At 50.2% G+C, this 13,765-nt stretch overlaps 1 protein-coding gene across 1 annotated transcript in view; it reads left to right on the forward strand.

Moving 5' to 3' along the window:
- Window positions 1-301: 301 nt before the first annotated feature.
- Window positions 302-13,765, forward strand: part of PARP1 (poly(ADP-ribose) polymerase 1) — a gene marked incomplete at both ends in the record, with an annotated part of 43,061 nt that continues 29,597 nt past the window's right edge. The window contains 5 exons of the mRNA XM_080699147.1: window positions 302-421; window positions 5,447-5,612; window positions 10,014-10,129; window positions 11,696-11,910; window positions 13,222-13,321. Coding sequence (XP_080555273.1) covers window positions 302-421; window positions 5,447-5,612; window positions 10,014-10,129; window positions 11,696-11,910; window positions 13,222-13,321 — 717 coding nt within the window. The remainder of the gene's footprint in view (window positions 422-5,446; window positions 5,613-10,013; window positions 10,130-11,695; window positions 11,911-13,221; window positions 13,322-13,765) is intronic.

Genomic DNA, 13,765 nt, shown 5'->3' on the forward strand with positions numbered 1-13,765 from the left:
GGCGGAGCTCGGCGCGCGCAGCCAGACCCGCCGCGCAGCCGCAGGCGCCCTAGCCCGTGGCCCGCCGTGGCCGGCAGGGGGCGCGCGCAGGCCCCGCCCCGCGAGCGCGGCGCTGGGGGCGTTCCCGCCGCCAGGCATCAGCAATCTATCTGCGAGCGTCGGGGGTCGGCGCGGCGTGCTCGGCGGCGGCCCTGGGCGCAGGCGGGGAGCGGGGCTTCGGGCGCTGGGCGGCGCGGCGGCGGAGCGTGTGCACCGGGCCGGGGCTTCGGGCTGCCGGAGCTGCCGCGGCACGAGCGAAAGGATGGCCGAGTCCTCGGACAAGCTCTACCGAGTCGAGTACGCCAAGAGCGGTCGCGCCTCTTGCAAGAAATGCAGCGAGAGCATCCCCAAGGACTCGCTCCGGATGGCCATCATGGTGCAGGTGCGGGCGGCAGGCCCGCGGGCCGCTTTGTGGGCGCGGGCGGGCGCGGGGCTCCGCCCGGCTGGCGAGTCCTGACCGGAGCCCGGCCCTCCCCGCGACCCTTCCGGGGGGGGAGTACTGCTGATCTTGCACGAAAAGCCCGGGAAATAAGAGTCTGCACTGGTGGTGCCGTTCGCTTTGTAAAATAAGGAGCTTCTTCTTATTTCTGGGTGTTGGAGTTCTTGTCTTGCCATTCGCCTCCGGGAAAAAGAAAAAAATGTTTGAGGCTACTCTGATTTTGACCTACCTTGTTCTGGAAGATTTTTTTGTCCTGCATGGGTGGTGGCGACTTCCAGGCATGTGAGGATTTTTTTTTTTTCTTAAGCCTATTTTTGGCTATCATTTCAACACCCGCTCACAGTCTTTTTAAAATTCGAATTATGCAAAACCGTGCAAGGCTGTGTCATTTCTGTAATAATGCGTTCACTTTGGGCCTAACTTGCAATTGAAAAGAGCATTTTCTCCAAACTTTCCAGGTTCCCACATGGGTCCTTGATGCTTTTGTAGTTTGAGTAAAAGTGGCTCCTGGGGCGGGGAGTTCTCTTCTTGGCTTTTTGAAAGATTGGGGATCCCATTGCTGTCCCCTGAGGCTTCTGAGGTGGTCTGGAAATGGTGTGCTGGGAGGCCAGTCCCGGGGTGGGGGTGGGGGCTCTTGTCGCCTTGGGTTTTTGTTTGCCATTTACCTCTGTAATTCTGGTTCTCACCTGCCCTGTTCCTCCCCATAGCCTCCCTGCTTTGGGGCTGTGTAATGTGTGTCTGGAATGATCTGATAGCCCTCAGTAGATTCTCTATCTGGGTAGCTGGAAGGAGCACCCAGCAGGTACCAAGAGCCAACTCTCCTTTTTATCTAATTCCACAGTATAACTGTCATCCTGGTATCCTCGGGACTTGTCTTGCCTGTACTTGGTACACAGTACTTACTCATTCCATAGACACTTAAGTGCCTATTAAGTTCCAGGCACTATTAATTAATATCCGTAATTACTGTTGGTGATGAAAAAGCTGCTTACATTCACAATTGTAAGAATTTTTCTAAGGTAGTACTGGTGATTGAACTCAGGGGCATTTTATCTCTGAGCTATACCCCAGCCGTATCTTTTTTTTTATATTTATTTATTTTGGTGGTACTGGGGGTGGAACGCAGGGGATTTCTACCTCCAGACTATACTCCAGACCTATTTTATATTTTATTTGGAAACAGGGTCTCACTAAGTTGCTGAGAGCCTCACTAAATAACTGAGGCTGGCTTCGAACCTGTGTGATCCTCTCCTGTCTCAGCCTCCCAAGTGCTGGGATTACAAGCGTGCTCCACCACGCCCGGCTCTTTTTTTTTTTTTTGAAACAGGATCTTAGTACAGTTACAGAGGGCCTTGTTAAGTGTATGTGGCTAGCCTTGAACCTTCAATCCCCCTTTTCATTTTGAATGGGATCTCACTGTTGGCCTTGAACCTGTGATTGGCCTGCCTCAGGGTTTTCAGGCATGCACCACTGTGTTCTTAACCTAGGTATATGGATTAGTGGGTAAAGCTTGTGAGTTCCCAAGTTTAGGTAAGAAAGATTTCGCATATCTCTGGCTTTAGTAACCTCTAGGCTCAATTATTAACTCTAGTCACAAATGTAAACAGCAAAGCAAAGGTGTCTTAGCAGTACCTGTGATTTTTGACACAGACATTTTCATATCACTTTACAGCTAATTTCTCAAATAACATTTATGCTCCCATCAGTACTTCAACGTCATAGCAACTAGAGTAGTACTACTAGTAATGCTATACCCCCAAAGTACTTACTTTACGGTTTTGATCATTTCAGCAAAATCATCTTTCTTTGCGAGTGTTGCTATTTTATCACACATGTTAACATGTTACTCCAAGAAAAACGCCCAGTGGAGGACTCAGTTCTCAGGACAGCAGGCGTGTTGAGATGAGGTCCACACTGCTCCTGGCTCTGCTGCTGTGGAAAAAAGAGGAGGGGCAGGGGACTCTCAGGAGTTCCCTGGAGGAATAAGAACCAAGATAAAGTTTTGAGTTATGGGCCCTCCAATTTTGATGGTGAAAGAAACTATTATTCAAAGTAAACCTGGTTTTTCTATAGTTGTAACTGGGAGTTTTCATTGAGAATTTAAAGTTGGTCCTATAGCCTGAACTGTGAAAGGAAGATTGAAAGAGCCTTTCTTCTCAGTGCTTGAGTTTAAAGACCTTCTTTTACATTTGTATGGGGGCATTGTCCTCTGAGCTTCCCGTACCTGATACTTCTGGGATCTTGCCTTGGAGTGAGGAGTTGGCCCTCTGGGAGGGGTGGCCTAGAGTTCCTCAATCCTAAGGGTTCTTTTCAGTTCTGTCTGTGGGTAGACTAGCAGGCGGTCTGGCCTTTTCACACAGAAGGAAATAGTTGAAGTCAGGCAGCTGGTCGAGGACTCTGGTGTGTGCCCAGTATTTGCTGGGTGCCTCACCAGCAAATTTGCCTGCGTTGTGTTGCTACCAGGTGGCAGCCAGAGTCTTGGACCTTGATCTGATGCCACCCCGCCTGATTGTTCTCAGTGAACGCTTTGCTTCAGGCAAGGGTTCTTTGGCTGGAGGGTGGGGTTCTCTAAGTCTATATACCCTGAGTCCCCAGTACTCTACAAAACACCCAGACTACGGGGCAGTAGTCGGGGCAGTAGTCGCTGGACCCCAGCAGAGCCAGGGAGCAATGCCACAGCCCCCTCCGTCTTTGCAGGAGGGTAGTCTGAGCATTGAGAAGGAGGGGTAGACCAGGGGTACTGAGGCAGACAGATCCAGGTAGAGGCAAGTGACAGCCAGGGGGATCTTAGGAGTCCATGCTTTGGGGTGTGCATGGGCTCTCTGATGAGACCAATATTTGAGAGCCAGAACATGAGCTCATTCTAAAATCTGGTTTGGGGGCCCATTTCCTACAGAGTTCCCCCATCCCCCCTTTTTTATTGTTTTGCATGCATGCTTATATGCAGTACTGGGACTAGAGGCACCCTGCTACCCCTGAGCTTTATCTCCAGCCCTTTTATTTTTTTATTTTGAAACAGGGACTTGCTAAACTGCTGAGTCTAGCCTCTAACCTGCAATCCTCCTGTCACAGCTTCCCAAATACTGGGATTACAAGCTTGTGCCGCCATGCCCAGCCTGTTTTAATATATTTTCATTACATCTGTGTGACTGTTGGCTTCGTGTCCTGTAAATCATTGTATCTGGGGCCTGCTTTCTTTGGTTGGAGCATGGTTTGTGTGGTTTTTTGGTTTTTGGTTTTTGTGTGTGTGTGTGTGTGGTACTGGGGTTCCTGGAAGCCCTTCTACCTCCGGGTTACTCTCCCAGACCTATTTTATACTTTTTATTTGTAAACAGGGTCTCTTAAGCCACCACTGCTGGCTTCGAGCCTGTGCGATCCTCCTGTCTCCGCCTCCCAAGAGCAGGGATTACAAGCGAGCGCCCGATGGTCTGTGTGTTTTTAAGTATCTCTCCCTGTGGGGCAGTGTCATGGGAGGACTCACATTCAGGCTGCGCTCTTGACCGACCTCCCCGTGCCAGCCTCACTGCCTCTGCCTATGAAATGGGGTGCGTGTTTCCACCTAGAGACAGGGTGAGGGACCAACGGCATGTGAAGAGCACCAGTGTCCGAGTCAGTGCAGTGCTGCCTGCCTCTTCCAGCCCTTGTCTTCATCTGCTAGGACAGGCAGTGCTGGGGCCCACAGAAGAGCCTGGCCCTGTCCCAGGGAAAGGCCTGGTGCTGCTGAGTGAGTACCAGCCTGAGTGTGCGGCGTCCCAGAAGGGTTCCTGGCTCATCACCCTGCGTCCCTCAGAAGTTGACTCATCCCACTCACAGTTGTGTTTCTGTGTCAACCTGATACTTTTTTTTTTTTTTTTTTTTTTTTTTTTGCGGGTCTGGGGATGGAACTCAAGGGCATTTGACCTCCAAGCTATATCCTCTGCCCTATTTTTTATTCTTTATTTTGAAACGGTCTCACTAAATTGCGGAGGACCTCACTAAGTAGCTGAGGCTGTCCGCGAACCATGATCCTCCGGTCTCCAGCCTCCCGAATGCTGAGATTACAAGCGTGCCCGGCAACCTGATAACTTTTTCCTGACACATTTTCTCTGCCGTGCTCATTATCTGGGTCTTGTTTCTTGGTATTCTTAACTACAGAGCCACTTACAAGGCCTTTTCTGGGCCACCTAGGCCCTGGAGTCTGGGTGTGACAGGCATGGCTGCCTGGCCTTTTTCAGCAAGTGCTGTGGTGCAGGAGCACTGAACAGGAGCCTGTGTGTATCTCCTGGGCCGGCTAGAGTGGCAGGAGGCAAGGATCTGTTGTAGGGATCTACAACAGGATCTGTTGTAAGGATCTGTTGCCACCTCTCTGTGGCCCGGCCTCCTGTCCAAAGGGAATGGGCCCGACAGCCACTGGCCATGGTGCTTGCTCTAAGCTGTCAGGAAAGATCCCGAGAAGGAAATGGGATGGAATGCCATGTTTCATCCATTTGCCAGTGCAAATGTGACCTGTGGAGGACCTGGGCGAGGCCATTACCCTACCCAGGGACATTCTACCTCTGAGCTACCCCCAGCCCTTTTTATTTTGAAATGAGGTCTCACTTAAGTTTCTGAGGCTGGTCTTGAACCTGAAATCTTTCCATCTTAAACTCCCAAGTGCCAGCGTCAATGACATGTGCCACAACACTCGGCCCGACCTCTTTTTTGGGGAATGGTGCTGGGGATTGGACCAGGGGCATTCTGCCACTGAGCTACACCTCCAGCCCTGTTCTAGTTCTGAGTTGTGGATGGCCTGGCCAAGTTGCCAAGGTTGGTCATAAACCTGCGATCCCTCTGGCTCAGCCTTCCAAGTCCGGGATTCAGGCCTGTGCCACCACATTTGGCTCCCAATCTTATTAAAGAGAAGGAAACAGGTTCAGTGTTTAGACTGGGGTGCTAGTGAGCCTGAGTCGGGGGTGACTGCCTGCTCACCTCTGATTTCTTGCCTTCTAGTCACCCATGTTCGATGGAAAAGTCCCACACTGGTACCACTTCTCCTGCTTCTGGAAGGTGGGCCACTCCATCCGGCAGCCTGACATCGAGGTGGACGGCTTCTCGGAACTACGGTGGGATGACCAGCAGAAGGTCAAGAAGACGGCGGAAGCTGGGGGAGTCACTGGTACGTACACCAGGGTGGGGGTCAGCTCCCTCCCAAGGCTTCCTGGGGGCCTTTTTTTCCCCCCCTTCAGTACTGGGGATGAAACCTCAGGGGCATTCTAACTCCAGGCTACACCCCAAGCCTATTTTTTATTCTTTATTTTGAAACAGGGTCTCACTAATTTGCTGAGGGCCTCACTAAGTAGCTGAGGCTGGCTGCAAACCTGAGATCCTCCTGTTTCAGCCTCCCAAGTACTGGGATTACAACCGTGCACCACCATGCCCGGCTCCTGAGTGAGCAAAGTCCCCTCCTCCCCTTCTCATCTCTCACAAATGAGGATCAAGCACAAGGCCCGTGTTACCTCAGCAGCACCTCATTGGCCCGCCTTACATGGGTTTGAAGTTTCCTTTTTCTAGATGCTCCAGTCTCCCTGTCACCATCAGTATCCTCCGGGTCATGGTAGTGTTTGTTACGGTCTTTGAACCTACGTTGACACATCATTATCCAGGGTTCATGGGTAGCTTAGGGTCCACTCCTGCTGCGTGCATCGTGTGGGCTAGGGTAAGTGTAGAATGACATGGATCCACCATTACAGTACTGTTGGAGCAGATTCGCTGCCCTAAAACTCCTCTGTCCTCTGCCTCTGCGTCCCTCCTTCCCTGAAAACCACAGATCTTTTTACTGTATCCATAGTTTTCTCATTTTGTGTCTCAGCCGAAGTCACGTCAAGTCATAGCAAACAATAAGCAATGCTACTAAGTGCCTTATTTAGTGGTTCCCATCCTGAGAGATGGGTAAGGGGACGGAGGAAGGCGCATCCCTTGATATACACAGTTATATTCAGGGGGTTGGTTCCAGGACCCTTGCAGACACCAAGCTGCAGATGTTCAAGTCCCATATATAAAATGTTGTCATGTTTGCATACAATATACACACATCCTCCTGTGTTTTTTTTTTTTTTTTTTTTTTTTTTTGCGGGTCTGGGGATGGAATCCAGAGGCATTTGACCTCCAAGCTACACCCCCTGCCCTGTTTTCTTTTTTTTAATATATTCTTTATTTGAACAGGGTCTCACTAAGCTGCAGAGCCTCACTAAGTAGCTGAGGCTGTCTGTGAACCACTATCCTCCTGTCTCAGCCTCCCGAATGCTAGAATTACAAGATTGCGCCACCACACTCAGCTTCTCCTGTATTCTTGAAGTCATCCCTAGACTACTTTTTTTTCTTTGGGTATGGAGGTAGAACCAGGGGCTTTCTATCTCTCAGCTACATCTACTTTTATTTTTATTTTTATGGCACTGTCCTTGAACCCAGAGGCATTCTACATCCAAGTTATGCCCCCAGCCCAGTTTTATTTATTTGGAAGCAGAGTCTCATTAAGTTGCTGAGGCTGGCTTCAAACCTGCAATCCTCCTATCTCAGCCTCCCAAGTACTGGGATTATAAGTATGCACCACCATGCCTGGCCCCCTGTTTATTTTGAATCAGAATCTTTAGGTTACTCAGAGTCTCACTAAATTGCTGAAACAATCCAAACTGCAATCCTCCTGTTTCTGCCTCCCAAGTACTAAAATTACAGGCATGCACAATTGTGCCTAGGTTACTTAAAATAAATAGCTGATACAATACAAGTGCTGTGCAGGTAGATGTTACACTGTATTGTTTAGGGAATAGTAACAAGGAAAAAGGTACTTTTTTTTTTTTTTTTAATACTGGGGATTGAACCCAGGGGTATTCAACGTCCAAGATACACCCCTAGCCCTTTTTTTTTTTTTTTTTTTTTGGTGGTACTGGGGGTGGAACCCAGGGACTTTTTACCTCTGGGCTATACTCCCAGGCTTTTTTTTATATTTTTATTTGGAAACAGGGTCTCACTAAGTTGCTGAGAGCCGCACTAAGTAGCTAAGGCTGGCTTCAAACCTGCGTGATCCTCCTGTCTCAGCCCCCAAGCACGGGGATTACAAGCGTGCGCCAACACGCCCGGCTATTCTTTATTTTTAAACAGGGTCTCACTAGTTGCAGAGGGCCTCACTAGGTAGCTGAGGCAGTCTGTGAACCTGGGATCCTCCTGTCTCAGCCTCCCAAGTGCGGGGATTACAAGCATGCACAACCATGCCCAGCTGAAGTATACATGCTTGATACAGAGAAAACCTTTAAAAAACCTTTCCCTACCTACAGATTTTTAATCCATAGTTGATTAAACCCATAAATGTGCCAGGCGTGGTGGTGCACACTTGTAATCCCAGTACGTAGGAGGCTGAGACAGGAGGATATCATAGGTTCGAAGCCAACCTCAGCTACTTAGTGAGACTCTCAGGAACTTAGTGAGACACTGTTTTAAAATAAAATATAAAATAGGTCGGGGACATAGCCTGGAGGTAGAGGCCCCTGGTTCCATCCCTAGGACCATAGGGGGGAAAAAAAAAATAGTGCCAGGCGTGGTGGCACAAGCTTGTAATCCCCGTGCTTGGGAGGCAGAGACAGGAGGATCGCGCTGGTTCGAAGCCAGCTGCGCTGGCTTAAGAGACCCTGTTTCCAAATAAAAAGTATAAATTAGGTCTGGGAGTGTAGCCCAGAGGTAGAAGGGCTTCCAGGAACCCCAGTACCACCAAAAAAATAAATAAATAAAAGTAAATAAATAAATAAATACCCCATGGATGTGGCACCTGCAGATACAAAGGACCATCTGTGTGGGGCTGTACCTCAGGCTGGCCTCAGCTGTTGAGAAGCAGCTAGTAGCTTGGTCACTGAAGATTCCTCCACACAGACCTTCTGTCATCAAGCTTCAGCTCCCCGGAGGGCAGGCCTTCTGCATGTGGGGTGTGGCACTCAGCCTCCTGGGGCCCCCAGAGGTGGGGTGATGTCAGGAGATCCGCCTCTTAGCCAGAGTGCTATGGTCTGGCCCTTCTTGAGATGGCAGCCCCAGTGGCCAAGGTCTCCATGGAACAGTAGCCTAGGCCTCAGGAGCTGGGCAAGCCAGGTTCAACCTCCAGTGCCAAAAAAACCAAACCAAACAAAAAAAGGGCTACTAGGAAGTTGGCTGGCACTACATCAAATCTGTGGATCAGATTTTAGGTAGTTGACATTAATTGATCCTGCCAACTCATGAACACAATTTTGGAACTTTCGGGATAGAGATCTCATATCTTTTGTTAAATTTTCTCAAGTATTTTATGTATTTTAATGCTATATAAATAACCATGTGCTTTATGTATTTGTTTTTGCAATACTGGGAATGGAACCCAGGGGCATTCTACTGCCAAGCTACACCCCCCCAGCCCTATTTTTTATTATTTATTTTGAAACAGGGTCTCACTGAGTTGAAAAGGGCCTCACTAAGTGGCTGAGGCTTTTGGTGAACTGAGATTCTCCTGTCCCAGCCTCCCAAATGCCAGGATTATAAGTGTGTGCCACCACACCCAGCATTGGAATTAGTTGGTTTTTTTTTTGTTTGTTTGTTTTTGTTTTTGTTTTGCGGGTCTGGGGATGGAACCCAGGGGCGTTCGACCTCTGAGCTACACCCTCTGCCCTATTTTTTTTTTAATTCTTTATTTTGAAACCAGATCTCACTGAGTTGCAGAGGGCCTCACTAAGTAGCTGAGGCTGTCTGCGAACTGCAATCCTCTGGTCTCAGCCTTCCGCATGCTGAGAGTGTGCACCACCACGCTGGGCTTGGGTTTTTGTTTTTTGTTGTTGTTGTTGTTGTTGTTGTTGTTGTTGTTGTTGTTGTTGTTGTTTTTTGGTGGTACTGGGGTTCCTGGAAGCCCTTCTACCTCCGGGCTACACTCCCAGACCTATTTTTACATTTTTATTTGGAAACAGGGTCTCCTAAGCCAGCGCGCGAGGTTTTGAACCTGCGCTATCCTCCTGTCTCTGCCTCCCAAGCTCGGGGATTACAAGCGTGCGCCACCATGCCCGGCACCCATCTAATTTAAAGTGACACTTTTGCCGGGTGTGGTAGTGCATGCTTATAATCTCAGGACTTGGGAGGCTGAGGTTTGAAGCTAGCCTCAGCTACTAAAATGACACATATTTAGTTCGTACATAAACTTGTGTTTGATGTATTGCAAGATGTTTCCTTTAACTCAGCATTTAAGTATGATAAATAAAAGCATCATAGAAATTAGAATTTAAGGTAAGCAGAGTGTGGGAGGGGGTTCCCAGGGAGACCGAAGAGCGGAGATTGAGACAGCTCACCTCCAGCTAACATGGTGACTGTCCTCCCCAGCTTGTCTGAGAAGTCAGTTTATTGCCAAAAGAAGCTGTGTTGAGTAGCAACCACAGTCGTCCGCAGGTGCGTTGACTGTGGTCACCCAGGCACAGCAGTATCCCAGTGAAAGGATGCTGTGGGGGGGGGGGGAGCAGCGGGGCGATTGGGAGCCACACTGGCGGCTGCTAACCAGCATGTGTGCTTGATTCCTCAGGCAAAGGCCAGGATGGAAGTGGCAGCAAGGCGGAGAAGACGCTGGGGGACTTCGCCGTCGAGTACGCCAAGTCTAACAGAAGCACGTGCAAGGGATGTATGGAGAAGATAGAGAAGGTGAGCACTGGCAGCCAGGTACCTGGAAGGCGCTGGCTGTAGGTGTTCACTCAACAGTAGTGGTTAAAATAAAGTGAAGCTGGGCGTGGTGGCGCAGATCTGTAATCCCAGTACTTGAGAAGCCAACACAGGAAGATCACAGATTCATGTTATTTGGTGAGGCCCTCCACAACTTAATGAGATCCTTTTACCAAAGAAAAATTAAAGTAGTTCTTGAGGTGGAGCTCAGGTAGAAGGCCCCTGGGTTCAGTCCCCAGCACCACAAAGGAAACAAATACAATGAAGATCCTAGTAGAGACTAGAGATGACCAGCCTCGCCCCTTACACACCGTCTAGTCCTTAACTAGACAGGCGCCTGGGAGAGTGGAAAGCCTCAGCACGGGACGTCTCCCTTAAACTTGGGAAGTGGAGCTTGTCTTTTTTCCCCGGCAGGATTACATTTCAGGTATGCTTTCCCTAGTATGGGTCTGGAGTCTTCTGCTATTTAATCACGGGAACTTCATTAGCCAGCCTTCCCAACCAGTTCTGCCCCCTGAATGCTGACAGCTATTCAGATGGAGTAGTTGGTGTCTGCGGAGCTGCAGCTGGGGTGAAAGGGGAGGCCTGTGCCAACGGTGTTCTCTTCCATGATGTTACAGATACTTAGTCATTGATTCATTTAAGGCATCGATTGAGGTTTCTGCCACCTCAAGGTATCATGCAGTGAGTTGTTCTCATTTTCTGTAACTGACAAAATACCTGAGATGACCATCTTGAAAGGAGAAAAGGTTTGTTTTGACCCGGGGTTGAGGAGGTTTTATAGTCCATGCCTGATAGGACCTGTGGCAGCACAGTCATGGGACCACATCGCAGAGGACGCCTGTGTGCCTCATGGTGGTCTGGAGGCAAAAAGACAGGAAGGAGTCAGGGTTCGAGTCCCTCCTTCCAGGACAAGCCTCCGGTGAACTGACTTCCAGCAGGCTCCCTTCCCATTAGTGCCACAGGCTTGCAACCAAGATACAGATGGACCCTGGGGAGACGCTCCAGATCCAAACTGCCGCATATAGTAAATACAAGGAGTATGGAATTGCTAGATCTTCTTCCCGGGGACACAAATTAAGGTCCCCTCACCTTAAGGGGAGTGCTGGGCACTGCGCACCACAGGCTGCTCAGCCCAAGATGACTCTGTGCGAGCAGCCCCTCCTGCTGACCTCCTGGGTGTCAGGCCCAGGAATTGGAGCTCGGGGCAGGCTGTGGGGCTGGACTCTTGCCTCTGGGTTTGTTCCTGCTTCTTAGGTGGCTTCCTCCATGGAGAGACCAGAGTTCGTGGGAGGGTTTGGATGTCCCTCTTGGGACACACGTGCTGCATTGGAGGCTGGCCACCCAGCACACTACATAGGGTGTTCTCACATCTAAAATGGGGGTGCAGCGGCTTGTGAGTAACATAGTCCTTCGTGACAGAGCCAGAACCTCCTAATTGCTGGCCAAGGCCTTGGCTGGGGCCCCTGGTCCCTTGCTGGCAGGGAAACAGGATGGCCCCTCCTGTGTTCACCACCCGCCTTGTACCACACATGGCTCTTCTTACAGGGCCAGGTGCGCCTGTCCAAGAAGATGCTGGACCCAGAGAAGCCACAGCTGGGCATGATCGACCGCTGGTACCACCCAAACTGCTTTGTCAAGAACAGGGAGGAGCTGGGCTTCCGCCCTGAGTACAGTGCCAAGCAGCTCAAGGGCTTCAGCATCCTCTCTGCAGAGGATAAAGGGGCCCTGAAGAAGCAGCTCCCAGGAGTCAAGAGCGAAGGGTGAGTGGAGCCTGAGGCCTGAAGATGTATGCCGCCCCTGTGTCCCCTGGCTGATGGCTGGAAAGCCAAGGAGATACAGCTGTGTTGTGGGGAGGACTTCAGAGAGCAGCCAGGAGGTCTCCTCAGCACCACCCCACCCCAGCCCACTCCCCACGAGCAGTGCTCTCTGGCACTGCAGTCCCCTTCCAGCATGTTTCTCTGTGTTCAGATAGATCAGGCTAGGTCCCTTTTCTCTCGTGTCCCTCGGCATCCTCTCAGACACATTGGTGATGTGTCCTGACTGTCTGGGTCTCTGGGAATGGTACTGGGAGAGTCAGAGCCATCTGTAAGTGGGGGTGGGCTGTGGGTTTGGAGGTGGGAATTCATGGTGCATTACCATTGCAGAGGAGGAGGGGCGTGATTTCCCTGATACCGCAGGCCCCTCTTCCTCCTGTTGACCACGGCCAGCCCCTCAGCCCCAGGCTAGAGCAGCCTGGTAACGAGCCTGCTGAGGGGCCTGTGTCAGCGCTGGGGACCACCAGGCCACCAATACACAGCTGGTGTGCATTACTTCAGTTCATGGCACATGTGAAAGAAATCCATTGCACCAGGCCCACAGAGGACATCCTCGAGTGTTCAGCACATGGCGTGGGTGTGGGGATCCACACTGCACTTGTACCTTGATAACGAGTGTGTCACATGTTTGTTCTGCGAGGCACTATGCTATAGTCCCTGTGTAAGGTGCTATTCTTTTCCCAGTTTTGTGGATGAGGAAAAGTACAAAGTTTTGAACTCGAGTCTATGACAGCCAGGCAGACTGGCTAGCGGGCTTTGACCTTCACTGTCGGAGTTCTAAATGGCAGTGGACCCCACCTCTGAGAACAGCCCTTGTCCTCAGGAGCAGCCCTGCATTTTAGCTGCGAAGGCTCTGTTCTGGCACTCTTGTCTGCAGTCCTGTCCCCTCAGCTGCGACTTATCTCTGATATAGTCCCTGCCAGAACTCTCTGGGCCATTTTTTTGTGCCAAAGAGATACATGAGGTTTTGGTACCAGATGGGGCCTGAGCCCTGGATCTGTATGTACCAGGGGCTCCAAGGCCCTACAGCAACTCCAGCCCACTCCTTGGCTGGCGAAGTGCTGCGAAATGAGATGGATGGCATCTCCAACCTTGGTGGTGGACGTGCTGCCCCAGGAGACAGCAAGTCCCTAAGAGCATGGGGTGGTGACAGACAGATGGCGTGGTGCCTGTTAAAATGACCCTGAGGTGCCTCCTTGGTCACTGGCTGCCAGTGTGCGTGACTGCTTCTTCTTTTACATCCTGTGTCTCTTTCAGAAAGAGAAAAGGTGATGAAGTGGATGGAGCAGATGAAGTGTCCAAAAAGAAATCAAAGAAAGAAAAAGAGAAGGACAGTAAGCTTGAAAAGGCCCTCAAGGTGAGTTCTACGCGTGTGTCCCCTTTCATTGTTCTGTCAGTTCTCCTCGTCCCGGGAAGCATATTCAAGGGGGATGTCCCCTTCCTGGAACCTCTAAGGATTCCCAGGTTATCATTATTAGATAGCCTGGCTTTTTCCCCAGCATGTTTTCTTCCTCCTCCTAAATAAGTAATTTTTATTTGGAAGAGAACCCACACTGGGCCATAGGTGCCAAGCCAGAGCACACTGAGTGCCTTCCCACTAACCTGACTGGTACCAGGGTGCTTTATATTTTGGACCACTTGACCTCACCAGACACCTTGCACCTGTGAGGTCGCTTGGAAACAGGAAACTGTTCATTTGGGATGCCAAAGGTCTTAGTATAGGCAAAGTGTAATGGTTTATTTTATTTATTTATTTATTTATTTATTTTATTTTATTTTATTTTATTTTTTGCAGTACTGG

The sequence above is a fragment of the Muscardinus avellanarius genome (assembly GCF_963383645.1).
Source record: "Muscardinus avellanarius genome assembly, chromosome: 7".
NCBI classification, from domain to species: Eukaryota; Metazoa; Chordata; class Mammalia; order Rodentia; family Gliridae; genus Muscardinus; species Muscardinus avellanarius.